This window comes from Coturnix japonica, chromosome 13 (assembly GCF_054131305.1).
Source record: "Coturnix japonica strain WE chromosome 13, WE-NBRP24, whole genome shotgun sequence".
Taxonomy (NCBI): domain Eukaryota; kingdom Metazoa; phylum Chordata; class Aves; order Galliformes; family Phasianidae; genus Coturnix; species Coturnix japonica.
In genome coordinates, this window is record NC_140675.1 from 11610765 (window position 1) to 11638664 (window position 27900).

At 43.8% G+C, this 27900-nt stretch overlaps 1 protein-coding gene across 2 annotated transcripts in view; it reads left to right on the top strand.

Moving 5' to 3' along the window:
* The window catches only part of SDK1 (sidekick cell adhesion molecule 1), a 358865-nt gene that overhangs the window by 298834 nt on the left and 32131 nt on the right, over window positions 1-27900 (top strand). The window contains exons 30-35 of one of the 2 annotated variants that reach the window (XM_015876860.3): window positions 1813-2014; window positions 4245-4348; window positions 6070-6140; window positions 10408-10543; window positions 12397-12456; window positions 14355-14456. In XM_015876860.3, the coding sequence (XP_015732346.2) occupies window positions 1813-2014; window positions 4245-4348; window positions 6070-6140; window positions 10408-10543; window positions 12397-12456; window positions 14355-14456 (675 nt within the window). The remainder of the gene's footprint in view (window positions 1-1812; window positions 2015-4244; window positions 4349-6069; window positions 6141-10407; window positions 10544-12396; window positions 12457-14354; window positions 14457-27900) is intronic. The other variant, XM_015876861.3, reaches the window with a different exon arrangement.

The following is a 27900-nucleotide window of genomic DNA, read 5'->3' on the forward strand; positions in this document are numbered from 1 at the left end:
TCCCCAGGTACTGCCAATAGGTATCTTTGCATTTTGCAGTGATTCCTCTGATTTACAGATCCCAAGCTGTATGGCAGCTGCATTCTCCAGAGCTGCTTCTGTAGTGCTTTGGGTCTACAGAATGGAACGATACCCTTCAGAATAGTCAGCACCAGGAATCCAGGCAGAGTGGAGCCACAAGATGTAAATGTAGCAAGAAATTAAACGGACTCCATTGAGTCATATGGCCCAGCCTTACATTCCTGCACAAACAGCTCACCTGAGCATTTGCTCATGGCTAAACTCCCATAAATAAACTCTTCACACTAATGGCTTTGTACGTACAGTCAGGAAGTATATCTTGCAACACAGGAGATTTTAAGATCTCCCGTTGGCAGCAGAAGGAAACCCAATCACTGGAGACCAACGGCAAGATCTGACCTGCCCAAAACTGCACACTGCTTAAAGCTTATCAGCAGTATTAAATCCCCACATGACACTCGCTTCCTCTGATAAAATAACCCCAAATACCTGTCTCAGCCTGTCAGTGTGAGGCGTTGACCTTTTGCATTGTGCTCTGGATCTCAGGCTGCTGGCACTGAGGAATTCCTGCAGCTAATAGCTTACAGATCTTTTGGCACTGATGTCAGCAAGAGCATGCTGCAGAGAGATGCCAAAACATACAGGAAACATTCTGGGGGATGGCAGGGAAACAAAGCTCTCGCCGTACAGAGCTGGGAGGAATCATGCAGTCAGGGGTGTGCTTGTATGGAAACGAGTGCTGATGAAGTTGAATTGAATTGCTTCTCAAAAGCAAGTCACTGTGGTGTCTCCAATCAATTTCTGCTTTATTACATGCCACACATTTTAATCAGAATCAATAATCTTCATGATAAACAATTAAACAATTATTCCTCACTCTATAGAGTTTCTCTATTGAAATCAATGGAGTGCAGAGCCACAGTGATGGGAAAGGGGATCTATATGGAAGCAGTGGGGCTGGCATGCTCACACCTGCATTACCATTCCCTGCCTTATCTGAAAGGTGTGCTGTTAATTGCTCTGGAAAGATCTCCTTCAGCATTGGCACTGCCTGGTTTGACATTGCAGGTTCAAGGGCAGTGAGTAGGAAGGGAAGCAGAGGGGATGTCTGTAAGAACATTGAGGAGGTACTCGAGCCCCAGTTCTGCCTCATCCCCAAAGTGTGGTGGGAAGCAGCAGCAGCAGGAATTGCTGATGGTCCCTGATCCTTGCCAGAGATTTGGTGCAGGAGTTTGGGATGGGCCATAAGTTGTGCACTTGAATGCTGCCACACACCAGTCTGTTCCAGCCCATTCCATTCACTTCCTCATGCCCTGACAAGGGAGCAACTGGTGGAAGAGAATGCCACGTGGCATGCAGCACACAGTCCCCTGGTACCTAGCAGAAAGCAGGGGTTAAAAAGTGAACCAGTTTACAGGCAAATTCTGCCAAGGAGCAGTTGCAGCTGGAAGCACACCTGGGTTTCATTAAAGACTTCTCTGGTTTGCTTGGCTGATGATCCTAACAGTTCTTCTCAACCTGCCAAGTTAAGATCCTTGCAAGCTTGAAATCTGCTGGTAGAAGGGTGTAGGTTCAGTGATGACCTTTTACACGGGAAGGTAAGAATCAGTTTTACTGCTCATCTTTGCAGCAGAAGGTAAAGGAATGGAGATGGCTTTTATACTTCATGGGACAAATCCAAAAGTTCAATCTCCTGTGGCATTACCGCTGTGAAAATCCAATTATTCTGTCGCGTTTTATATTAACTTGAATAGCCTCTCAAGGCAGTAATGCACTATGTTTCAATTGCAGAGCGCCCAGCCCCTCCCCAGCAGCTGACCACCCCCCAGTCCGACGTGTCATCACGGAGCCTACAGTTGCATTGGGTCCCTGGAAGTGATGGATCGTCACCCATACGATATTTTACAGTCCAAGTGCGAGAGCTGCCCAATGGAGACTGGCAAACCTACTCCTCTTCCATCAGCCACGAGGCAACGTCCTGCATTATTGAGAGGTACCGTATGATCCCAGCCTAGCATAGAAATTCCCACACTTTCCACTTAGGGCAGATAGGAAGCCAAAGCAAACATCACTCAGGCTCAGTCTTCCAGGGGGAGGCAGGTTAAGGGAGCGTCACTGATTCCATTTTGGAGCTGCTGTTACGAACAGCAGTTGAGAGATCCACAGAAGGTCATGCAATAAATCTAATGACAGCTGAATTGCAATGCATCTTTCTGAGGCCCTTCCTGAAGGCTCTGCATGGAAGATAACACTACTCAGGCTAAACCAAATGTAACTACAGAGTACTCTGTGAAACACAGCTAGTGAAAAATCCTTTCAGTAGTGGCTGATGCTAAAATCCACTCTCGGTGCTGCATTGCAATTATCTCTGTATAAGCTTTTCCAGATGAAATAAGAAACATTTTTATCTGTACTTTCAACACCGAAGTTTGTAGATAGCATCAGAATTTCTAAACTTTGTTATTCAGACTTCATTATCTCCTCAGCAATGCTGTTGTAATTAAAGTCCTTGTAACATCCACAAAAGCAACTGAATGTCTATGAGGAGGTCCTTGTTTTGCTGTCCATTTACTCTATTGACCAGCTAGTACAAATCAGATTATCTCTAAAAGGCCATGAGCTTTTGCAGAATATACTATTCAAGGCATTCGGATTCAGATTTCTCTGCTCTGTTATAAAAACATCAGTGGCTGTGACATATGGCTGCTCTCTGCTCATGTGCCAAAAGATACGGATACATTGGGATCGTTTGGTCTGACTGTGCAGAAAAAAAAGGAAAACTTGACAATTGTATTATAAACATAAACCTGATTCATTAACCCTGCAAGTATTATATCCTCCCTGAATTATACCCAGTATTTTTCCAGTCAGAACCTCTAAAATCAAGGAGACCAGCCAAGTCCTTTAGGCTTAATGTTGGCATTACTGAGAAGATTTCTATTTCCAGAAAGATGATCCAAGTTATTGAAGTTGCTGTCCATAAGTAACGGTGTCCTAATAGGGTGACACTGCTGAAAGTGTTCCTCTCCCCCTATGGCTAAAAGCATTTTCCCCTGAATGTCCAGGAAAGTGCTCTGTTTGTGATGCTAGAGTACTGCCCATCAGAATGCATTATCCCTCGATATTTAATCATTCCTTACAAGTAGCTTTACTTGGGTTGTAGTCAATGTTACATCTGCCAGCTGGTGGCTAGACACTTCCAATTAATCAGATAAATCCCCCATAACTTACAGCTCTGCATTTCTAGTCTCTGCCTGTGAACTAAAGGCAGCCTCCCCCGCACAGCCCTGCCAAGCCACACCAGAAGGATCTCTGCTAAGGTTATGTCAGCTGGAAATCACTCTTTGCATATCTTAAAGCGCTGCATCGATAAAAAGAACTGCAGGGAACCTGTTGTTACTGACTTTATTAAATAATCCAGGTAATAACATTAATTTAGGATTCAGGAGGAATAGAATGCACTGATCATACAGCATGCTCCAGAGGATTAGTCAGAAGGCGGTGGTGTGAATTCTGGAGCCTGCTGTATCCTGACTCACCGCTGGCCTGGCCACATCACCAACCTCCTCCATGCCTGTCCTCTTGCTCTGTGCAGCAGGGATGTTTGGAGGATATCTCTGACAAAGCTTCTGCTTTGCCATGAAAGCTTTTTTGCATCCCCATGCAGCACGGCAGTCAGAGGTTGCTCTGTGGACTGCACCTCTCTGGCTGTTTTTTTGGATTCAGCTCTGAGTTGTAGAACCTTAGATGGTTGGGTGGGAAGGGGTCTTAAAGATCAGAGAATTCCCGAATGGTTGGGGTGGAAAGGACCTCATAGCCCCACAACCCCACCCCTGTGTGGGCTGACTGTTCCCCATCAGGCTGCCCAGGGCCCATCCACAGCCTCAGGCACCTCCAAGGATGGGCTACCCACAGCTCTGGGCAGCAGTGCCAGCACCTCACCACCCTCTGACTAAATCATTTCCTTCCTCACATCTGATCTAAATAAATCGCCCCTTTTCTAGTTTTAAACAATTCCCCCTTGTTCTATCAATCTAAGAGGATGCTGATGGCAGTGAAGGTGCAAACAGCACCACTTCATGGTGAACTCTGGGCAAGCTGCAAAGAAAAGGTGATGTTGGGAAGAGAAGCCGCTCCAATGGCTTCTTTTGCCCTCTGTAGAGGTAGAGGCTCATTAGGAAGCAGTTTATTTCAGCCCTTGGCCTCACTTTTCCATCCCGCAGCTTGAACCCGTTCACATCTTACAAGCTGCGTGTGAAAGCAACTAACGACATCGGGGACAGCGACTTCAGTGCCGAGACAGAGGCGGTGACAACACTGCAGGATGGTGAGCATGGGGTGGGGATACTGCCATGGGATGGGGATACTGCCATGGGATGGGCTCTCAGATGTGCCCCTGGATCCATTGCAATATGTTTTCTGCTGTGACCAGAGTAAAAACCTAATGTCAAGTGCGGGTTTGTTCCTAGGAGATTGATAACAGGTAGTAACGAGATAGGGTTGAATTAATAGCAGGCAGCCTTAAGTGTCCTGCTGTGCACTCTGAATGAATCATACTTTCAGGAGTCTCCAAATGGAATTAAACTCCGTTTGATTGGCTTCCAAACTCTGCACTAACCATTATCTTTGCAGAAATTGAATAATTTACAAGAGATCATTAAAAATAAATGTAGTACCATGCATACATTTGAAGAAGTTTCTTCAATTGTTTTCACTCACAACCCACATCAGTCTGCAATACGACAAAATTGCTGAGGTATAAGTAAGAAAGAGCACCAGGCTCCTGGAAACATGAGCATTTAATCCTGCAGATCAGGACTAATAAACTGTGAATGACATTGACAAGGCTTTTATTTTTAGCCTTAGAGATCAGCTTCTAATTCCTTGATTGTAGAAAGGCACTGCTTGAATGCAAAAGTAGCTCCGATGTCTTGAATGGGACTACCAGAGGGAAAGAGAACTCTGCAAATTGTGACAAAGGATCCGTATTTACCCTTGGACTGGGAAATGGAGTAATACTGAGATACACGTATATATACAGTGCTCAGAATTAGTGTTTAATACAGCACAAGGAGTGACCGGTGGTTCAGAGATATGAAAATAGGAAAGAATTACACCAAAGAATGTTTAAAGAATGTGATCTTCAAATTATGAGGCCAGAGGAGCAGAGCTCAGAGTATCCTGGTTTAAACAAGACCCTGCATTGTGCTTGAAGAAAAGATGTGCCTAGCAGCCTCTTAAAGGCATCCCAGCTCTCCAGCTTCCCAAACAATAGGTGCTGTATGGTGCAGGCTGTAACCTGTACTGTTGAGGCAATACTGACTCAATGTTTTGGAATTTAAAATTTCATTTTCAATTCCCTTTGAATTTAGCTACAGTGAATCCAGAGTTGTGCTTGGCCTCCTCACAATGCAAGAGGGAAACCCTGTGAAAGCTTCTCACCTCCTTAACAAACTGTGAACATTTATTCTGCTGAGCAAACCTGGAACTGCCACCAGAGCATTGCACTGCAGAGGGCTGTCAGCTCCTGATAAGCATTCCCTTCTTTGTACTTGAGCTGCTGGAGAGTGTGCAGATGTCTTACAGGCCATAAGCACAGGAATGGGTTAATCCATGGTAAATCAAGTTGTCCTGATTGAAATAATCTGTGAATACATGACAGACTCCCAAAAGCAGGGGGCTTGCCCCAGCTGTGTCACAAATGCCATGGAAAATTTGGGAGCAATTTGCTCACACTTTGCAGCACACATTCAGCTGGTTTAACTTCCTGGTGAATTTGTATCCTACTGCTTATGAGCGGCTGCCATTATCAGCTTTCTCCAGGTTTATGCCCTGAGCTTTTCTCACATTCCTCCTCAAGTTGCCAAGGCCACAGAGCAGGGGTGGGTGAGAAGCTGCTGGCTTCTGCTTGGGTTGCAACTTTCAGATGGCTGGCACTGCTTTTGAGACCCACCACATAGAAACTGGGATGGAAGATTTTGGTGAATGAACTTCCCGTTTCTCTCCTGTTGTCTAACTTTGGTTTGGTTTCTTCTTTTCCTCCTTCAGTTCCAGATGAGCCCCCTGGTTCCGTTCTGGTCACTCCCCACACCACTTCATCTGTCCTTGTGCAGTGGCAGGTAGGTAAAGTACAAAAGTGTGATGTTTCTCATTGGCATTGACTTGTTGGCCTTTGTGGTTTTTTCTGAGTTGGAGGGAGCATAGTAAAGTTGAAGGACTGCTGTTACTTCCTTGTTTTCCTGATCTGCACATTTATTTCAGTGATAGAATTTTCTGGTTGTTGCCTTTGCTTTGTACCCCACAAGGGAAAGCTTGAGAGGGAACAGTTCCTGCCAAGATGACTGAGTTTACAGCTTGTACAGATTCACCTGTCCTCTTATTGATATCAATAGAGGTGCATCTTTACACCGAGAGCATTTACTGGTGTGTAACATTGGCAGAGATCAGGTAATCAAAAGCTCAGTTGTTCGCATTGCGCATTGCCTCCTTCAGCTGGTGAAGTAATCAGAGGTGTACGCTGTGCCCGAGATCCTGCTCATACCTTTGAGGAGCTCCACATGCTCTTTTGAGGGCTAAAAAACTAAGATTTCTTCAGAGAAAAGAAAAGCAAGTTTCAGCTTCTGTAATATCTCCGAATTGGATATGAAAGTATTCGTGCCGAGTCTGCATTATATACACACATTTCCTGAGCCTTCCTTTATCTTCCCATCCAAAACTGGCCTCCTGGGATATGCTGGAACATTTTGTGACCCACTGCCTGAGGCTTCTTTTTGTGGAGTAAGCATTAAGAGAGAGAACCCAGTGGGGTACTGCACGTTAACCATAACCTGCTCTGGAAAGCCTCTGCCCACCCTGCTCCCGAGACGATGTCCCATGCACACAGTAAAGATAGCTTTGGACAGATTGTATTATAGTGAAAAATGTGCCTAACGTGTTTACAGTACAGATGGGGCTCCTTGCATGTTGGAAAAAAATATATGTATGAGGGTCTGTTCATTGCTATGCAGCAGCATTTTAAAAATATGCCTGGCTGTACTGCGGGGGATGCTGGCCCAAGTTCATGCAGCTTAACGCTACATAGCATCCTTGCTTACAGCATGTTGAGCAAATAGAAGACATGCTGAACTCCTTACCAAAGGAGTTGTGGTGAGAAATAAATCCATTGCCCCACCTCCAAATAAAGCCCACAGTGAAGGAAAAGGTATCGGGAAGGGCAATAAGGAGGATGAGAGGCATGGAGTACCATGGAAATAAACGTTCCCCCAATTGACTGATTATTGGTGTGTAGTTAATGTGAAATAGGTGGTTGTTTAGGTAATTGGATGCTTTTTATTTCATGAAAATGAAATGGGGTTGTTGTGCCAGAGCCATCTCAAGGGAGTTGTGGGCGATTATATGTCATTACTACATGTATATTAATAGATCCTGGTAATTCAGCCGCGTTGTATTTTTCAAATAAACAAAAATCTTCAAGTCCCACAATAGCCTCCAATTAAGAAGTTGTTTCACAGCAGTGTTTAAGAAATAATGTAAACTGAAAACAGCAGTCAAGCTAAATGGGAGAGTAGATTTCCAAGCAAAGCTAAATTTTTAACTTTGAGCCGTGTTAATAATTCACGGAACAAACTCCAGATGCACTATCTGTGCTTTCAGCTGCTTGGTCCAATCAGTCCATTATTTTTAAATTTAAAGTAGGGGGGAAATAAGTAATTTCCATTGAGGTCTGCTCTATCAATAATGCAAGGTTATTTCAAACGTTCTGGAGGATGTTATAGTTAATATCGGGATTGTGTATGTTCTGCTTCTGCCATAGAGACAGCAATTATTCAAACTTACGTTGTTTCCTTTCTTCTTCCAAGAGCACAAAACTGTTTCTCTTACTCGTGTACGATGTTATGGGCTGCCACTCATAATCATTTTACCTGTTTCAGCAGATCCCTCAGGCCTCCATACAAAACCCTAAATAATCCATTACATCAAAAACAGTGTTCTGTCCTCAAGAGACAGATAGGAAGGGGGAGACCTGACCTTTTAGTAGAGTACCCTTTTCAGGAAAGAAGCATCGTTTCTATGGCAAGGAGAAAGACAGATTTCAAGCCGTTTCTTTTCTGAGCTTTCCTCCTAAATTTAGAGAGGGAAAATGGAGAATCACATGGAAGTGTAAGAAAACAACTCTCACTATCAACCCATTGGTGTTATACCACAGTGAGGAAAGAAGGTCTGTCTGTTAGCAGCTGTGTGGCAGAGGAAGGAGTAACAGCTTCAGTAGTGTTTTCCTTTTAAGACGCTGTAAGATTTCCACTTCCAACTTTTGTGGGGTCTTTTTTAATTAAAAAGAAAAACAGTGCTGCATAAGATTGTAATAAATAATATCTCATCTGCATCCCGCAGGGAATATTTTCAGCCATAGAAAAAGCTGTCAGTTCCAAGGTTTGTTTGTTTAGTCTCTTATTAAGGGATCTGGCCTGTGGATAGAAAAGGCTGAGAGTAGTAAAGCGCTGGAACAGGCTGCCCAGGGAAGCTGTGGGTGCCCCATCCCTAGAGGTGTTCAAGGCCAAGTTGGATGGGGCATTGGGCAGCCTGGTCTAGAATTAAATGAGGTTGTTGATGGCCCTGCATGCAGCAGGGGGTTGTAGCCTCATGATCCTTGAGGTCACTTCCAATCCAAACCCATCTATGATTCTGTGATTCTGTGACAAGAGGTTGATTTATTTACCTTGTAGAATGGGGTCTGAGAGAGAATATAGTTGCTCTTTTTAAAATACAGCCCAAGAGTAAAAACCCCACAAAGAAAAGAACAATGTAACCCAAAAGGCAATATTAGCAGAGGATCAAATGATTATAGACTCACTATGAATTATTTAGATGAGAAATTATGTGAAGGTTTCTAACCACCCGAGTAGTGGAGTAGCTTTCCAGAGAAATACTGGGAAGCGAGAAAAATAGTTCTTTTCTACTGAAGCTCTCACTGTGAAAAGGGCTTTGAGTTGTTTTCATAGGGCCCAACTTGAAGGTTGAACAACCTTGTGTTCCTAGGTCAGTCTGTAACGCTAAACAATAGTGAAAGGCGGCCAAAGCTTGTGCAAAGGATGGAGTGCTATAATGAGCATGAAGCACAATGATGAAGGAGGGCAAGCAAATCAAGGCGCTTGGAATTTTCAGATTGCCTTCAGCAGGTTTCAGGCAGGACAACTGCAGAAGAAGCAGCTTCTTCCAGGAGCAGTTTCTGCTTCTTTTCTTTGTAGCCTGGTGGTTTTCCTAAACTCTGGATCACGTGCTTTTCTTTTTTGGCTCCCCTGAACTTCAGTCTTTCTACTTAATTCTTTAGTCCTTACCAAAAGAAAAACCTTTTACACGCAATAAGCCAGGACCACCCTCTTTCTTTCTTCTTTTACAAGGAGGCAGTGGAAGATTCTTGTCATTTCAGGAAGCAGAGTCAGGTTATTACCAAATATCTGCCTCCTTTCTTGTAAAAAGCTATTCTTCTTACTCTCTTCATTAGAATTACATGTGGTGTTCCCATATGCTGTAACGGGGTATCACACTAGTGGTTAATTTTTTAATGATGGACTGAAGATTTCTGCAGTAAAGTTCTCCAAACTGCTAGGAATCTTCCTGGATTAAAGGCAAGGTCATCATTAAAATCCTTTTCATTTATCCTTTCAGCCCCTTAAGTTTCAGTACAAGAATCTTTAGAAGATAAATGGCTCAGGGCATCTTTTCTTCTCCACAGTTCGTAGCCTGCATTAGATTCATGAAAGTCATTTTTTCCCAAACATGAATAATCCCTTTGCTTGTCTTTATTGAAGTAAGCCATTCAGACAGAAAATTCCTTTCAGTGTTCTGATTGCATGTCTGTAACTGAAGGAAGATGTGAAGGGCTGCTGAAGAATCCTCTGGATGTCTTTGAGCATCTGGTGGCACGTTGCAAAGGAACAAAGCATATATTTGGGCCAGCTCGGTGCCATACATCCTCTACTGCTCCAAGCTGCTATGGAGGAGAGCTGGGTTTTCCCATGGGCCTCAACCAATGCAGCACACCAGAGTTCATCGTGCTGTGTTTCCTCTCTCTGAAGCCTCTCTGGCAGCTGTTTTCATCATCCTAACGAACCGCAGAATGGTTCGTTACTTTTCAGATGGCTCTTGGTTACTTTAAAGGTAAACGTTGTTAAACGAAGAGTGCTCTGTGAACATCCATCCACTAAGGACATTGTCTGTGACAAAGTAATTTACTTTTGTCATCTCCAAAGTGAAACACTGGTTTTCTGTGTTGGTGACCATCAACGTGCATTCAGTAATCTGTTATTTACGTTCTGTACCCCACACATTTCTGCTTGTTACCACACACATCCTAATGAAAACGTTCTTCATGTGAACATTTTTCAGCCACCCAAAGCAGAGAGTCTGAACGGGCTGCTGTTGGGGTACCGGATCTACTACCGGGAGCTGGATTACGACGCCGGGTCTGCAACCGAATCCAAAGCTGTCAAGAACCCCTCAGCCTTAAGAGCTGAGCTCACACGTAAGCCTGTGTTTTGGATGCTTATCATATCCCTGGATGTCTTTATGCCAGATTCTCTGTGCACTCGTACCTGTGTAAAGAATGCACCATTATGCCCAAAGTGCTGGAGGTGATTTTGATTTCACCCAGTCAAGGTGAAGATGCTGGAAAATGCTAATAACCTCTGTCTGATCAGCATCTCTTATAACGGTGCACTCTAATCTATGCCAGTGTGCTTGAATCGATGTTCTGTCCTCCACGTCCCCTCTGATTTCCTGCTTTCTGCTGTCTCCACGATTACCCCCGTAGACATTTTCTGCCATCAGACAAAAAGCAGAGAGACTTCATTTTCCTCAGCGTGCTATTTTCTAATAGTTTTTATAATTGACATTTTGTTTTTGCAGTAGGGGAAAGCAGCTGAGGAGAAATCTTAAATAGCACTTGTAAAATTTTGAAGTGCTTGTCCTTATTTTGGAAGAAAATAGCAAAAATGAGCAAGAAGGTGTGTGCTTGCTGTGGTGGTTGCTGGGATTTTTTATTTTATTTTTTTTTTTTTTTTGAAGGAAGGTGGAGAGGGAAGGGAATAATAGAACAAAAGTGAAAAGGGCTTAGACAAGGAGTAGAAAGGAAATCAGAAGAACAGGCAGAATAAGGTGATGCGAGGTAAAGATGTGAGTGCTCAGTAACCCTACAGATACGGCCCAGCAATGAGAGGTGCTCACAGCAGGACTGACTTTAGTCCTGTTTGATGTCAGTGGAATAATTCAGAGTAAGACAAGAATCTGCGAGCAGCAGAATATGCCTAAGACTACTTTAATGTCTTACATCACCTCCTATGTTTCTGTCAACCCATAAACGTGGTATCTACAGAAGCAAGAATGATTTTTGTGTGAATGTGGGAAAGGTGAATGTATTAAATGTAGCATCAACATCCATCTGTGACTCCATTTACATTGTCAGACCTGAAAGAGGGCTCTGGGAGCACAGAGGTTAAACCAGAGCAGGCATGTGCAGCTCCTCCAGGTGCAGGCATGCACAGGGTTGTTTTTCCAGGCAAAAGCTGAATGATGAGCTGTGTATCTCATCATAAAGTAATGACTTTGGATGCTCTCTAGTCTTTTAAGCCAGGAAGCTTGTAATACCTACTGGTTTCCTCTCTTCCCTCTTCTTGCTGGCCCTGCAGCAATGCTGCTAATAGCTGTATAGTAGAAAACACCTTGCTCTGCTTCTCCAGGGAGACAAGAGGGGGAAAAAAGGGTTGGAGACAAGTATTATAAAAGAAATATCCCTCTTTCCCCTCATAATATGACAATTCTCACCTTAGTGCACCCTTGTTCCTCACTGACCTGCAGTTTTACACTGCTTAGCATACTGTTGTGGTTCATTCACAGCAGGAATGTTGAATACTGTAAGTGAAACTGTGGGAAATCTAACATACATTTAAAGAAACAGGTCCTCTCCTACTCTAAGTGTTTGCTCTTTGTGGCCCATGTTCCAAATCTTTACCCTGCAGCTCTCCATGTTTCAAATTTTGCATGTTGAGACATAAGAATGCTACACAGTGCTTAGTTCCCCCCCTAGAAACAGTTTCCTTTGCACTCATTTATTCTGTTTAATCTAAGAGTCAGAACATTTTTGTGTTATATGTTTGTGTGATTCTCTGTTTGAGGAGGAAATGAAAAAACCCGTGTGAGTGAGATGCTTTTGATGTGTTACAAGAGTGATGTGGTTTTATTGCCCTTCAAGGTATAGTCCTAAAGCTCAAACTGTGTATGTATGTGCTGCATCATTTGCCTCTGTCTCTGCTGTACATCATTTGCAATAACTGTTTCCTTGCACTGTAACAAGCTTTCTGCTTTGCTTACTCTGAATAGCCCAAAGCAGCTTCAAGACAGTGAACAGCAGCTCAGCATTAACGACGTATGAATTAACACGTAAGTGCACATTGCCTTTAGATGAGACTCTTTGTAATGGTTCAAAATACAATATAGGCAAACTCCTCCAGTTGTCCTTGATGGATCTGGCAGAAATCATCACAAATTAATTATTCTGGTTTCCGGAGTTCCTTTTTCTTTAAGCCTTTGCTTTCTTTACATCAATAGACATTGATGATGCAAGTAGGTAGTGGCTGTAAAATTGTGGCTGCTGGGAAGGTAAAACATTGTTGACTGTAACAATCCAGCATTGCTGATGCTAAATGAATTTTGATTTCCTTTCTACGTATTTTGCAGTCCATCTGAGTTTAGCAGCATCACATCATTAGCCCTACGATTCAAGCATTGCAGTGCTCAAGCATTCCTTAGAGTATGAGGCCAGTTTAGAGAGGGCCCAATGAATTTATATGCATCTCCAGAGGTGTTTTCAATTGGAAATGAATAAAATAGCATTCGACAGAGTTAAAAGGCAAGTTGCTTTGTGGTGATGATGGTTCACTAGATAGGTTTTGCCCAAGGCTTTTGAGTCACAGATTGTGCTGGGCTAAAAAAAAATAGAAGCCCTATCCCCACTGAAACTTGCATGCATGAACTCTCATATGTTCCATTTTCTTCCACATGCAGTTAACACTAAAATCTCCCTTGTGGCTTTTCATGGCAGCAATTAAACTTTCTCTATGCCAGCTGCCTAGTACTGAAATTCTAATCAAGAGCTATATATCTTACATTATTTTTTTTTATGTATTAATGGACTGGCAAAAAGTTAGTGATGTATTGGATATCATTTACACTTTACCCAAGAGTAGGAAACGAGGCTGAACTCTGAGTCAGACATAGGAGCAAGGCACTTGTAAATATTTCCATGGAAGTAAAACGTGAAGAACCAGCATGATTAGACTTATTGAACCTCACCAAACCGATAGCATTCTGTCAGCCTCAGAGAGAACGGTGCAGTGTGATTCATAGATAACAGAGAAAATTATTGGCAAAGGGAGAAATTTGTACCCCTGGCCATGCATGTCTTAATCAATTCTCAACTCATTTAAATACAGCAATTTATATCATTGATCTCTTTCTTACTTTAATTTCACTGTTAAATATTTTAGATGATAAATACTTCTGTTAGGATTGATTCTTCCATCAAAAAAGCAAAACCCAAAACTGCTCAGCTGCTGCCTTCCAAGTGACACTGACATGGTTCTACTCCATCCCCATTTGCATCTATTAATTGCCCTCATACCATTGGGTTTTCTTGCTTTTTCACATGCTGCTTTTATTCTCCTACATCATTTGTAAGAGTAATTTCTATGTCAGCAGAGAAATTGGTTCTGTGATGGTCAGATGGAGCCCAGGCTTCAAATTCTCCTTTCTCTTTGTGACTGATGCTTAAACTATATTCACTCTGAGGGAGAAATATATGCATGCAGTATTTTGAATGGGACTACAACTTCCCAACAGTCTCAACCCACACAGCTGCCAGATGACCCCTGGATGGAAGTCTCTGGGGTTAGGCAAAGGCTTGAAGCCATGTGTTCATTCCTACCAGTAGAGATCAAAATGAGGCCACATGTTCAGCACTCGAAGTCCCATCTTTTCCCTGTCATCAGGAATGGCCCAGAGATATTCCCCTGGCTATTTAATCATCAGGGGTGATTCTTCTTACTGGAGCGACACAGTGAAAATACTGGAAAATTCTGACGTCTCATAGCAAATATCTTTCATAATTGTGCACTCCCTACTGTGATTAATGTGTTAAGGAAGGATGGAAGTAGATACCGCACCGTTGCACTGTTCTAACGCAGTATTACATGGGAGAGGTGTGGTGATGGAGAAGTGATGGAGACTAAGGTCAATACTGTAATGCACTATAAATAATAATATATAATTTACATTTTCAGAGTTGAAGAAATACAAGAGATATGAAGTGTTAATGACAGCATATAATGTCATTGGTGAGAGCCCTACCAGCACGCCAGTGGAAGTGTTTGTGGGTGAAGCAGGTAGGTAAAACAGGTTTATGTACTTTTTTACTGTCAACAAGTTCTATTATACTCCAGGTATCGGGAAAGACTTGATCATTATCACTATCAGTTTTCTGTAACATCCTCTCCTGGAATAGGTTGGAACCAATAGCTTCTTGCCTTTTCAAATCCAGTTGGTCTACAGGAATAAGGGAAGAAGGTGCATTTGAAAAAAAAAAGGAGACAATCCTTTTTGGACTTGCAGGAAGATGACTGTTCATACCAGATTAGCTTGAGGGGAAAATTGACTCAAGTTAAAGAAGTAAAAAGTAGAGCATAGGAAAGCCACAAGGGAAAAGATACAAAACTACAAAACAAAGGAAGCTGGTTCTTTTATTTTATCGCTGTCTGTATAGAGACATTGCCTGTGCACCACATCTTGCTGTATTTTTATACTCTTGAAGTCAAGAAGACATTCTGTCCAGTTTAATGCTAGCTCTGGAGCTGCAGGTGAAGGTTACTCTCGAGAACATGCAGACTTCTACCTCTGCATCAGCCTCTGCAGAAGCTGTGGTACAGTGTCACTACTCATGCTGCCACTTATTATGGATGTGGTGCATGAATTCAGGCTGTATTTATGAAGTGTAACTTGCCAATCGATTTTAAGCCCTTCCACTGGAAGGCCAGAGGCAGACATCAGGACAAGAGAGTTAACTAGGCACTGCTCTGAATGCTTTGTGAAACGAGTGATTTGGCGGAGCAGAGATAACCTGCAGCTGAGCCTGTTCCTCTTAGAGGCTCCAGTGGAGCAGTGGTGGACTGGAATAGCTGATGTCTTCCTCTGAGCCCGGTGGCAATGCGGGATTTACGGTGACCCCAGCTGGAGAGAGGCTGGCACTGAAATGGCTGTTAGTTATGGTATCAATTTCTGCAGCAGCATCTTTTGAAGCTTAGAACAAGAATAGGCAACACGCTCCCTCCTGTTGCTCAGTCTGCTGCTGGGAACAGATCTGATTGCACTTTTGTTCTTCTGTCTCAAGGCTAAGATGTAAAAGTTAGCAAACTCGGTGCTAATGCAATTTATTGTCATTCACTGAAGAATCTGTTGCTCAAAACTAACTAAAGCCCGCTTTTTTATTATTTTTCTTAATACTGCTTAACCTTTGCATTTCAAATAGCACATAGCAGTCAGTCTCTTGCTTGGAAAACGTCATAAATTAATCAGGGCAGTGTGGTTCTGGAGACGGCTGCCAATACGTACATGTTTTCTAGTTTGCTCCTGCTCCAATATCTTTCTGTAACTGCAGCAAAGGAAGCCCCAAGTGGAGCCAACTGTATCTGACTTCAGAATAGATTTTTGTTTCAGAACAAAATATCTGCCCGCTGCAAACCAGACCAACAACTGCATTTCTACACTTATATAGAACATGTAAGATCAGCTGGGGAAAAGAAGGAGGTGCTGGTGTATCATGTATGTTAACCACACAGCACATTGTCTTCATTGCAGCTTAGACACTGAACAGGGCAATGGAGGAAGCCAAACTTGGGATGAAATCAGGCTGCCCAGGGAGTGGTGGGGTCACCATCCCTGGAGGTGTTCAGGGACTGCTGAGATACAGCACTGACAGACATGGTTTTGTGTCATGATGGGGACAGGTCAACAGTTGGACTTCGGTGGTCTCAGAGACCGTTTCCAACCTTAATTATTCTAAGGCTTTCTTGCACAGGCAGGGCTGGTGTTTCTGGGGCTGTAGCATGACTCACTGTGGTTTTTAGAGTTCCTGGCTCTACCTCTGGTTAGGGACAATCTGGGTTCATGCAGTAGAAGTGATGAACATAGGATCTTCCTGCAGATTTTCACACTTGTAGTGTGAAGTTATTATGCTTTGTTATATAACTGCCTCTTCCACCTCCGGAGCTGGCTGTGATTTATACTGTGAGCAAAGTGATTGGAGCTGGTGCTGCAATTTAGGTTTTAAATTGATTTGTGACACTTTTGAGTTGAAGTGTGCTGTGGAAATGCAAGTTTTTGTTGTTATTGTTTGCGTGATGTTCTTACCCATGGTAGAGTTGGATAAGTATCAAGCTGGAGAAAAATGGGTCCACTTAGCTTTGATGATGGGACACCCATGTAAATAGTAGAGAAAACCTTGGCAGTAAACAAAATCCACTGAAAACATGAGCATAGAACTGAACACAAAGTGACTGAAGCAGACCAGTCCCCAGACTGAAGGTTAATTTATGGCTGAGTACTGCTCAATGGTGCTTCGATGTGTTGTAAGTGTCTCAGTAATTCTAGTAGGTGTAAGATGATTCCTTGCAGTTGTAAAAAGGAATATACAGCACACATCTTTGTGGGAATGTGGTGGTTTTAGGTAAAAGCTTTAGGTAACATTTCAGGGGAAATACCCATTTCTGTGCATTCTGCCATGTTTTGCACAGCATGAAGTATCCAGAAATGATAATGATGGTTGGTGCCAGGTGGGATGGGAGCAGCAAACAGCCCAGCCAGATAAACAGTGCAGGAGGATGGGCATCCCAAACCCTTCCTTTGCTCTTGTGCTCTCCCCTCTGAGACTTGAAAATGTTCCTATCATTGTATGTGGAGTTTTACAATGCAAACTCAAGTGGGCAATAAGTTGTACCCAAAGCAGCATCCCAAGCGTTCAGCTCTCATGGGTTTGGGCCAAGGGCAAGTAGAGATTCCTGGCCCAAGTAACAGCTTTAAGATGCCAGGTGATGTAAGGGGATGGATGCAGGCAGGTTTGGCCTGGTTGATATTTTTTGCAGTAGGTGGAGCAAAACGTTTTTCTTGTTGCACCAGTTTTGTCCCATCCACTGAAACAGCCCAGCAGAGGCTTCATGTCTGGATGTTTGCAAACCTCTCTGATGTGGAGAATAAACCATCCCTGTGCTGCACTGATGGGTCTGAGTGGAGCCAGCGCTTCCCTCACCTGCCTTCAGCCCCTGCATCCCTCTCCTACGTGGAGGAGATCCATGGAACACTGCCTATTTAGATCTGGCTGCAGCTCTGCCCTGCTCATTAGGGAACCATGTGCATCTCCTGACAAACAGAAAGAAAAGAAAAATATAATTGAAAGCTGCCACTTGCAGCAATGAGAAGGGAGCTGCAGCCCCTCAGCAAGCCCCCTTCTTGTCTGGTTAATTCATTGAGCAGTTCAGCTGTCAGGGACTCCGGCTTTGATTGGGAAGGCAGGAAGAAGCTACGCTGATCATCATCCCGGCCCTAAATGCAGCTGCTACCAGAGGTGCTGTTCTGCTTGACTGAAATTAAGGCTCTGTTAGAGCAGCCCCTACATCAAGAGCATTATTCTACCGGGTCACTGTCGCTGTCTGATTGTGCTGTGGGCTCTGGAGTTCAGGGCAGTCCACCACCTGCATTTTAATTAAACAGAAAGCACAGGTTTGGGGCAGGCATGCTTCACCTAATTTGGGCTGGTGAATAAAATGGAAGGCGGCAATACAAATCCTGTGCTAACGAGCCTGCAGCCTCCAGTGCTTCTCTCATATACTGCAAAGCTGTTCTGGATGAAAAATAATGGAATTCATAATTTCTTCCAGCAGCTGCTGCTGGAGGAGAGCGTATGTGTATAGAGAGGGGGGTAGCAGAAGAAGTGAAGTGCTCTGAAAGACGCTTGCCTTTAAATAGGTTGTAAGTCCATTTGTCTGAAGAGGGAGTGATGTGTGTCATTATAACTGATGGTGGCATTGGTGACCTTCAGAATTCACAGGAACTGATGAGGCTGGTTTGTTGTTGTTGTTGTTCTCTATAATAATGGTCTCTGAGAGCCCATTCTGCAAAGGGAAGAGGAAGGAGCAAAACACTGGCAGAGATCCACTCCTTAGAAGTCCTCCACTGAAAAGCTGCTGTGGTTGCTAACATCTTCTTTCAGGAAAGCAGGTTTCAAGCCCATCTCGCTTTCATCAGTGAAACCTCAGCTTAGAAGGGAGCAGGGCTGGGACAGGGAGTTGACCGCTTCTTTTCTCTTATCCTCTTCAAAACCTTGAATTTACCCCTTGTTGCAAAGCTCACAGAGGCCAAAGAGAATATTCCTCTTCTTGCTGTCATGGCAATTATTTCCATCTGCCCTCCTGCCTGCAGCTCCACAGCTGTTCCTGGAGCTCCCAAAGTTTGTTTTATGCAGCCACACCTGGAGCAAGGAGCTCAGCACTGTAGTTACAGCAAGGGGTGCACTTAGAGCTGCCAGTGTTTTACAGTCAAAGAGCAGAAACTATCTGGAAAGCTCAAAGACCGAAAGTAGTGATTTTGAACTGGGGAAGAGAAGAAAAAATAGGAGCCATGCTAAGGAGAGGCAAGACTCACAGGGAAGCAAAGACCAACATCCTTTTGTGAGCTGCTTCTAGCAAAAAGCTTGTGTCGCTTCCAACTTGGCTGTTTGTGTTCAGGCAGTGCCTCTGTCTCTCCTGCTAATGCTGGAGAAAGTTGTTGGAACAAGGCTGCTTTGTCCTTCAGTGTTTCTGTCTCTTCCAGCAGGCGTTGTGTGCTCGCATTAAGTATAACCGCAGCCTCACCTCCCTGTCATAGTTTGCTTTGTGGAGAAGGGAGACACTCAGCACTACCTCAGGCCCCCCTTTCCTATAGCATGGAACTGTTTCTCCTTCTCTGCCTTGAATGGAGCTGAGAAGATGCTGCACAGAGGAGTCCCCCGTGCCTCCTTGTTAACAACCTACAAGAGGAATGACAGCATTTCTACACATTCAAGCTGGCAGCCTCAATCAGACTGCTGTGGCCCTTTGGCTGTTTTCTCCTATCTGTCTGGGACACGCACGCCCTGTCCCTCCATAGCTGGCTGTGCCTATGCAGATAGCTGTGCAATGCTGCTGGCACAGCTGGAAGAGCTGGGTGAGCATTTCCATCCCAGCTTCCACTGGAGGAGGGCAGGGAAGGATTGTTGTGGCCATTTCACACTGCAGTAGTCTAAAACCTGTCAGCCTAGGGACAGCATCTTCCCTTGATAAACAAAAGGGGAGGGAGGAAGCCACGGGAAACTAGTACAATAAATCACAGGCTTCATTTTCTCCACTTTAAATAAAGGGGTTGACCTCCTGTGCCATTTTAACAGCATCACAGTGGTTGATTCTTCAAAACATCAGCAAAAGGCCACTTTTGGGGGATGGCTGGCTGTTTCAAACATAGATTTTTTTATCCTTTACTTCAACGTAAAGAATCTGCTGAGCTGCTGCAATAGGCAGGAATGCCCTGCTCTGGGCATGATGCTGGGTTTTCATCCTGTCCCCGGGGCCTTGCTCCTTAAGACATGAGTACTCTCCACTGAGCTTGAAGTTAAAGATCTGGTCAAGTTCACCAAAATTATGCTCAAAAAAGGCAGAGTAAAATCAGAGCAGAGCAAGGAAGGAAAACTATAGGAAGATGGTGGAGTGAATATAAAATGAAGAGACTTTTCCCACTCCAAACAGGAAATAAACCTGTTTTCAGCTTCTCTTGCACCACTGTAAGCCATTATGGCTATATCCCATGTATCTCAATAGCACTCCCTTTCAGAGAGCCACTGAGTAGCTCACATCACTGTTTCAAGGTGGATTTTCAACTCCAGACTCGCTCTATACATGGTTTCCATGTGGGGCTTGATTGCAGCAAGTCCAGCGTGGATTTGCTGTTCCCATCAATTCAGCTCCACTGGTGGTAATAGCAGTATAGATAGCACTCAGTCGCATTATCTAATCCTGCAGGGCTATGACAGAACAGTAAAAAATAACAAACTAAAGTGTGCCTACATTAGAGCATTAGTCGTTGCTTGTTACTGGTGGAGCTGCACTGCTGGGGAATTATGGATATGAATTTTCTGGATAAACCTGAGCTCCCTTTCCTACTCCAAGTGGCTATTTTCAAAGGGTAATTTTAAGTTCTTAGTTTGTTTATAGATGAGCACAATGGTTTTGTAATTAAACTTCCAGATTTGGTAACTTAGCTCAGTAGCTGATCTTATGATGGTAAAACAGAAAGTAATCGTGCCAGTGTGAGTCTGTGGAAGAAGTGTCCTTAATGTCAACATGTCAAAAAGACATCCCTGCAGCTCTCTGGAGACTGAAATCTAATGTCAAGGCAGAAGGAAGCAAAGTCTAAGTGAGAGCCGTAGTGCTGTCAAAGCAAGTTATTCTGCCATGGAGGAAAAGGAATTTTAAGAGAATGCATTGGAAAGCAGTGTCCAGATTGAGACATAGATTTGATGGGCTTATCTGACATCTTTAATTCTCCGTTGACTATCCAGAAGCTCCCTAAAATGATTTGCAATGTTTTCATGCTGCAAGTAAAAGCTGAATGTGCGCCTCATTAACAGCTCATTAAGTTGTTAATATTGGTCATAAGCAGCCTTTGGTACAACACAATGCTTTATACAGTGCATCAGCTCCTGCTTAGCTCGGGTTTAATTGCCTCTTTTTATCACATCTCGATGTAGGAAAGATGTTTCCGTCCAAGCAAAAATAAAATCAGATGTTGATCATCTGAGCTTCCTTACCTCTTCCATTGCTCTTACTGCTGTGGGTGGTGTAGGACTGCCATTGTCTTGCGATGTTTTGCTCAAATGATGAACTTTTGTCTCAAACCCCAACAGTTTCCTGTTGATTTCCAACACTGACCATAGCCTGAGACAGACAGCTATCTATTCTCGGCTTCACCATCTGGACTCTCGCCTTTGTTCTGCAGTTGGTGCAAGCAGCAGTGGGAGTGGTAGGACAAATGGGCGGCTGGCGGTTCTGCTGCAGTGTTCCATGGCCCGTGAAGAGCTTGGTGCGGGGGCATCCCTGCACAGAGGGCAGAGGGATGGAAAGCCTGATCGTGTATGCAAAGCCTGACTGCGCTAGCAGCAGAGCTACTCCATTAAAAGCAAAGAAATTAACCTTCCTTTCAAAAACATGAGCCATCAGTAGTAAAGTAAAATGGACCATAAATCGCCCTGGTAAGGAAGTGGGGAAGCCCCAGGTTGGTAACTCGCATTCAAGCAGACACAGGCTGGAGTATTTTTTTTGACTAAAGGATATTTGCTGCCAAGTCTGTGCTCCTTCTAATTGCACAGTCCTGCTCTGCTTGTTTTTCTTCATCCTGGGATATGTGAGCAAAATGTCATGGGCTTTCTGTACAGGTCTCAGATCTCACAGTGTTGCCTTTTCTGCAGAGCTTTGCTGTGAAGCCAGCTGTGGAGAAACACGGTTGGTTTTCTTTTCTGACATCTGTTTGCTGTACCCGTCATCAATCATGGCACCGGAGGTGTTTCAGGTTGCCTGTTGTGGATGAAAAGCATAAAAAGTTGCAATTTTTAGTATGAATTAGCAGTAATTCTAAAACACGATGGCCACAGCGATCCAGACATTGGCAGGATGTCAGTGATACAGGATAGGCAGCAGAAATGAATTCACAGGCTCTATAACTGCAAAATGAGCAAGGAGAAAACTTTCACTCTGAAGTATAGATGTAAATATAGACTCTCATTCCCTGCAGGGTATCCATGGGGTTCCCTGAGCACTGCAATCTGTAATCCTAAATTAAACTCTCATGGGGGTCAACTGCCCAACTTACTTCAAAATCGGCAGTGAGAGGTTATCTCAGTGGCAGACCTCACCTGCTCAGACTGACTTTTTGTGGTACAGTTTGTAACATTTGGGCTAAGAAAACCTGGTGAAGATTCACCCTAATTATTGGATACGCTCTCTTGACTTCAGTGGGGGATAAGAAGCTGCTGGTGCTTATTAGGCTTCAGTAGGTCTTGCTGTTAGTGAACATTAAGTGGGTGCTTTTGTCTGCTGCCATGAACTATGCTATGATATTAACGTGTGGGATTAATAAGTTATAATGAGGGGAATGTACCTGAAAACGGAGGGGGGTGGCTCTTGGGAATCAGGGGGCCCAGGGAGACGGTCTGAAGCAGGTAATGTTGCCCCTCCCATGGACAGGCTTCTAGAGAGAACTGAGAGCAGTACTTGCTCATGCAGTGCTGCTCTCACTCCTGCTGCAGGTGGGAGAGGAACTGGGCTGCTATCAAACACTTCAGCTCTTCACCACCTCATGTGTACTCCTGGGAGTGAGTCCTGCACTCATCAGAGCTGACGCCTTACACTAAGTTAACTCCACTAGCTTTGGTGAAACTATCCCTGATTTACCTTGTAAGGGAGAAGGGATTTCAGCTGTAGGTTTACACCTGTATGTTTCTTTGTGCATCCCCAGTGCAAACTCTCCCTGCTTTTGCTCACAGGTCTGTCCCTGCTGCCTGTGTGTGAGCGTATCCATGTTGATTCAGAAGAAATACAGAACAAAAGCCTGTTTTATTATTTTCCCCTCCCTGCTTTAACCACCTGTATGCCCTTTCCAAAAGCAGTCTTTACAGTTTTGTAAGAGCTTTACTTCTGGGTCAGGTGTTCTCAGTCTCATGATGGATAATCTCAGTATGCAATGTGATAGCCTATTTTAGGCTTTTATTAGGTAAGTAGAACTGCAGCCTTCAGGTTCAAAATATGTAACTTTTGTTTACAGGTTCTATTTCACAGTGCTGCTTGGTGACATCCACCGTGGTTTAGGTATTGTAATTTGAACACACTAACTTATTTACATCAGCTTGTGTCTGCCCCAGGAACATCCTGGATTGCACATGGCTTGTTTGGAAAGCTGATCTCCATGTTAAAAGATTGGTAATCACAGCACCGGTGTTTTCACCACTGCTGGAAGAGATGGTGAAGGAGAGGATGAGAATTACTTCTGCTTGATTCACTTGCCAGTTTATAAAGGTTCTTCATGAATAAGTCATATCCATAGAGAATTCCTCAGAGCATGATTGCCTCCTTGGTTTGAAAAAATGGCATTGGCAGATAACCTCCTCAAGTCTGGGTCCATGAGTACCCATTTCTAGTCCTTGTTTCATTTCAATGTGTTTTTTTTTCCCATACGTGTGGTGAATGTGATCTCTCCCCCTTTAGCCACCTGCATCCCTCTGTGTACGCCTCCAGAAGGTGAGATTACACCTAGATAATACTGGAAAGCTTCCCAGCACTAAGCAGAGAAGCTGGGCATGTTACCATTGGGTACCATTTCAATAGCATCTGCTTTTATTTACAGTTTTTCGTGACCTTAATACCCTTAAAAATGTGATGCTGTGTCTGTCCCCTCTTATTCACCGAGGTACGTTTGTCTGTTCGTCTTTCATTTTGGCTACAATGAGACTCCCCTTTCCATCAGTTTTCACCAGGGTGAGAGAGTTGTTTTTTAAGGTTGGTCTTATATCAGCTGGTCCACCATACACTAGAAAGTGTTCCCATTTCCCTGACTCTGATCTACGCAATCTTGTAAATCAACATGTCATTCCACACCCTAAAGAAAGGGTCACTCCCTACTGGAGTGATTCCCTCCCATAGAGTCTGGTAACAGGCAGAGTGCTGGCTTTTGGTGCCTGGGTATAAGAGATTCAGTGACAGCAAACGGGGCTGTGCTGGAGCATTAGGGGTGTCAGTATGCATGCTTTTGAATGTGAATCTGCCCATCTTACTGCTTCTGAAATACATCTGAGCAGCCCCGCAACGTGCGGCCCTTGGGGGGAAAAAAATGTGTGTACTTTCATCACAAAATGCAGCCTTGCTTAAAACAGCCAGAAATTGGTGGGAAACATCTTTTACATTCTAAATATAGCTTGTACTGCCTTGTCACAGCGGAAAGCAGCTTCAGTTGCTGTTTTTGAAGCACAATTAACTAATTGTTATTGAGCTAATCAGCATAGCTCACACAGCATTCCTGATGGCACGGAGCACTGCTGCACAGAGGAAGCGTTCCTGCTCCCGCCTTTCCTTTACAGGAGCTGTAAGAAAATGGCCAATAAGCACTGACTGCCTTTTCTCTCACATTGCTTTTCCTTGGTGGAAGGAGCGACTGCAGACATCTGCAAATCCACCACTTTGTTCATTTTTTCAAGTCCAGACTGTGAGAAAATCTCCTGTATTTGGCTTTGCCCATTCGTGCTAATCAGTCTCTGATATTTTATCTCCTGGCCTTCTGTTTGCTTTGTTGTGGTTGGCTTTTAATGCTTCGTGTAACAGTTGCTTGTCTCTGCACGGCTGCAAAGTGGAAAGGAGGGATGTTTTGTGTCCTGCTGCTGGGACAGGACCAGTGCAGCAAGGATTGCTGATGCCAGGCATTAAGGAAGCAAACCTACCCCAAGAGTATGTTATGGGTATGTTATGTTAAGGGTTATTTAAATAGGCAGTGTCTGTGTAGGGATGGCAGTGGAATTTGGAAAGAGGTCAGTGGCCAGGATCACATAGACATCTGGGCAGCAGAGCTGAGCCCAATGTGATATGGGAACCTAGGTTGTCTGAGTTGTCTCCAGTCTTTTCCAGCTCAATTTTCCAGGGCTGTGTGTGCCAGGGACCTGTGTGTAAACCTGGGAGGTGCTGCTTGTGCGTGCTTTAACTATGAGCATATGCTGCACTGAATATTGCTCTGTCTTCTCTCTTGTTGCAGAGAGAAGGTAGATAAGATTACATCTGTTGTGCTAGAACATGCTGCAGCCACTCCTCCATTACAGTGTGCAGAAATACCGATTAGAGGCTTTTTAGGCCTGGAGCTGTTTCTTTGTTCTGTGTTTATGCAACACATTGTGCAATGAGATTCTGGCCTCTAGATGCTAACACCAAAATGCAAATATATTGATTACCAGGGAAAAAAGGCAGGCACATTCACAAATGCATGCTTTGATGAACTGGGGGGAAAATGCTTGCTAGATAGAAAAGGATCAGAAGTCTTTACAGAACAGGAATTTGCTTGGAATTGTTTGGGACTGTGGGATCAAGAGGGTGCACAGAAAATCTTTGATCTCTTCTACTGCATTTTTTCTCCAGGGTTTCATTTGTTTTTTTTATGTTTAAATGGCATGAGTACCAGGGCATCCTATCTCAGACTCGTCTGCGAGTTCCCCGACGTAATATTGGCATTATAGAAATAATTAGAAAGTCAGTAAAGGAGAAACCTTTCACTAGCCAGAAATCTGAGCAGCTGTAAGAGCAGCAAGGAATGCTTCATAAAAAACAGCTATTAGGTTTACCCGATGAATCACAGGGATTTGTAGTCTACCTGTGCTACAGAGCATCGTGGCGACTGTCACTAAGAAAAGGAATAGTACTTTCATATTGATGAAAAGCTCTCGGTGTCACACAGCCCAGAGAGCAAACATCCCAGGCAAGCAGGAGAAAAACTAAGGTGAACCTTCAGCAGAGCGTGGAGATTGGTGCAGAGCCACTGGGGATTTCAAGCACCTTCTCTTTAAAGGTTATAAGCATTTGCAAGCTCAAATTGTCTGCAGAGAGAGCAGAGACACTCAGTTCCGCTGAGAAATGAGGACAGTGATATATTTAAATGTGGATTTGGATGTGTAACTTTATCCACGCATTCATTTTTACTCTCTCTCATTCTGTTCCCGGATAGATTCATTGTCTTTACACAACCCAGCCCATAGATGTTGTTGCTGTTGTTATTACTTTTACTAATTACTGCACAACCCGCTCAGGTTTCTCCGCTTACTTTTGACTGAGTGACCGTCAAGGAGACAATCTTAAAGCTGAATTGAGATCAGATAAGAAAAGAAATGTTTGCAAATATCTGCGTGAGATAACAAAGCAGGATACATGCAGGGAATTAGACTCCATGAATACATGCATATTTTCAGGGAAAGTGAAATGCTTTCTACCTGCTAAGACCTGAATTTGGGCCCTCCAGGCTGCGTGTCACTCCTGCTGTAGCTGATAATGTCACTAGCACCTGAAGCAGGACGAGGCATGCGGCTTTAACCTTGCTTTTATATATTAGTGGTTTCAACAGCCGTGGAAAAAGAAACTTCAGAGCTCAGTAATCTTGAACTGCATTCCTAGAAGGTAAAAGGCTTTTGAATTCGCAATTGAAATGCATTCACTTGTATTGGCATGGGCTGTCCATATGGTTGGCAAATGGCTCAGGGTTCCAAGCAGGTAAACTCTTCAGGGTTGTGTTTCCTCTTGTTTAAAGTACTCCATTTTACCCGTGTGGGAACGATTACTGTGTGCTCAGAGCCACAGTCAGAGTGAGCAGCACAGCGCTGCTGTCCGTCACTGCCAACCTGTGCACATCAACCTTTGAATGTTGAACAGAGGGACAGACTCGAAGGGCACAAAACCAAACACAATTTGCATCTCACTCTGCGGTGCTGAAATGCCTTTTTCACGCAGTCTATCATTTTTTAGTTTTTTTTTTCCCTCCCATCAAATTTTCCACCTCCGTGCCAGCAAAAGTGCAGCTCCAGCAGTGCTGGTGTCAGTGCAGAGTGATCACTGGCAGTTTTTAACCATTGTATTTCTTAGACGTGCTATAGATAAAGGATTTCACAGGGAAAAAAAATGGTGTATTTGTGGTAGGAGGCTGCACCCGCCGACTCTTCTAATGGTCACAGCTCAGAAGCAGCAATTGTTCCAGACTGGCACATAGGATCCAAAGTAAAATGCGATTGCAGACATCGCTTCAGACCTCAGTGTTGAGAGCACTTTGAAGCTGTCAGCTCAGGACAGCCAGTGCTGTCACTACCCAGAAAAGAAAACGTGCTGCTAAAGCGATGTGTTTTCTTCTGTGATTGTACATATTCCTGTTTCTCTGAGTATGTCATCATCTGCAAATCCCCAGGATGTATTTCCAGGTTTGTATTGTGCCATCGCTTTGGCCCCACTGCTCTGATGCATGCACTGAAGGTCTCAAAGCCCTGAGAGAGAGCAGAGGTGCAACAGCAGCATCAGGCAGCAGCGCTCCTGCAACCAGCCAACGTGTGGCTGCTGTGCTCTACGGTTGGTCATCATCACCCCCCCCCTCCATGTTTGCTATGCACAGCCAAAAAAGGAAACAAAAGGTGTAACAAACAAATAGTTTTCACCCAGGATAATGGCTATTTTCAATTTTACCTTTCAGATTTTAATTGTACAGCAATAATTTTGCAATAGAGCTGCCGGTGGCAAACATGCAAAAGACATTAACTTTATTTATGTTTTGGATTATTAATGTGGCTGTTAAAATTCCTCCAGTTAGTTTTGATTGAATTGTTGTGGTGTTGGTTTTTTTTTTGGTTTTTTTTTTGTGCGATTCTGTCGTTTAATGGAGCGGTAAATAAGAATTTCTGATAATGAGCCCAAGCATCTGTCACAACAACCTGGCGCTGGTTATTAACATTTCCATTAACGGCAGGGTGGGCAGTGATAATATGGAAACCACACAGTTAGAACAAAATAAATAGTTGGTGTCAGGCTGAGTGGGTGTTAATTACTATTTTATTTTATAACTCTGGGGGGAGGGAGTATTGGTAGAAAAGTGTGACTTATGAAGGTCATTCTCTCTAAAGAAGGAAGTCTCCAGAGGAACAGATAACTGGGACTATCTTACTCGAGTGGTGAATGTTTTATCACTTCTATTTATGGCCCGTAAACGGGC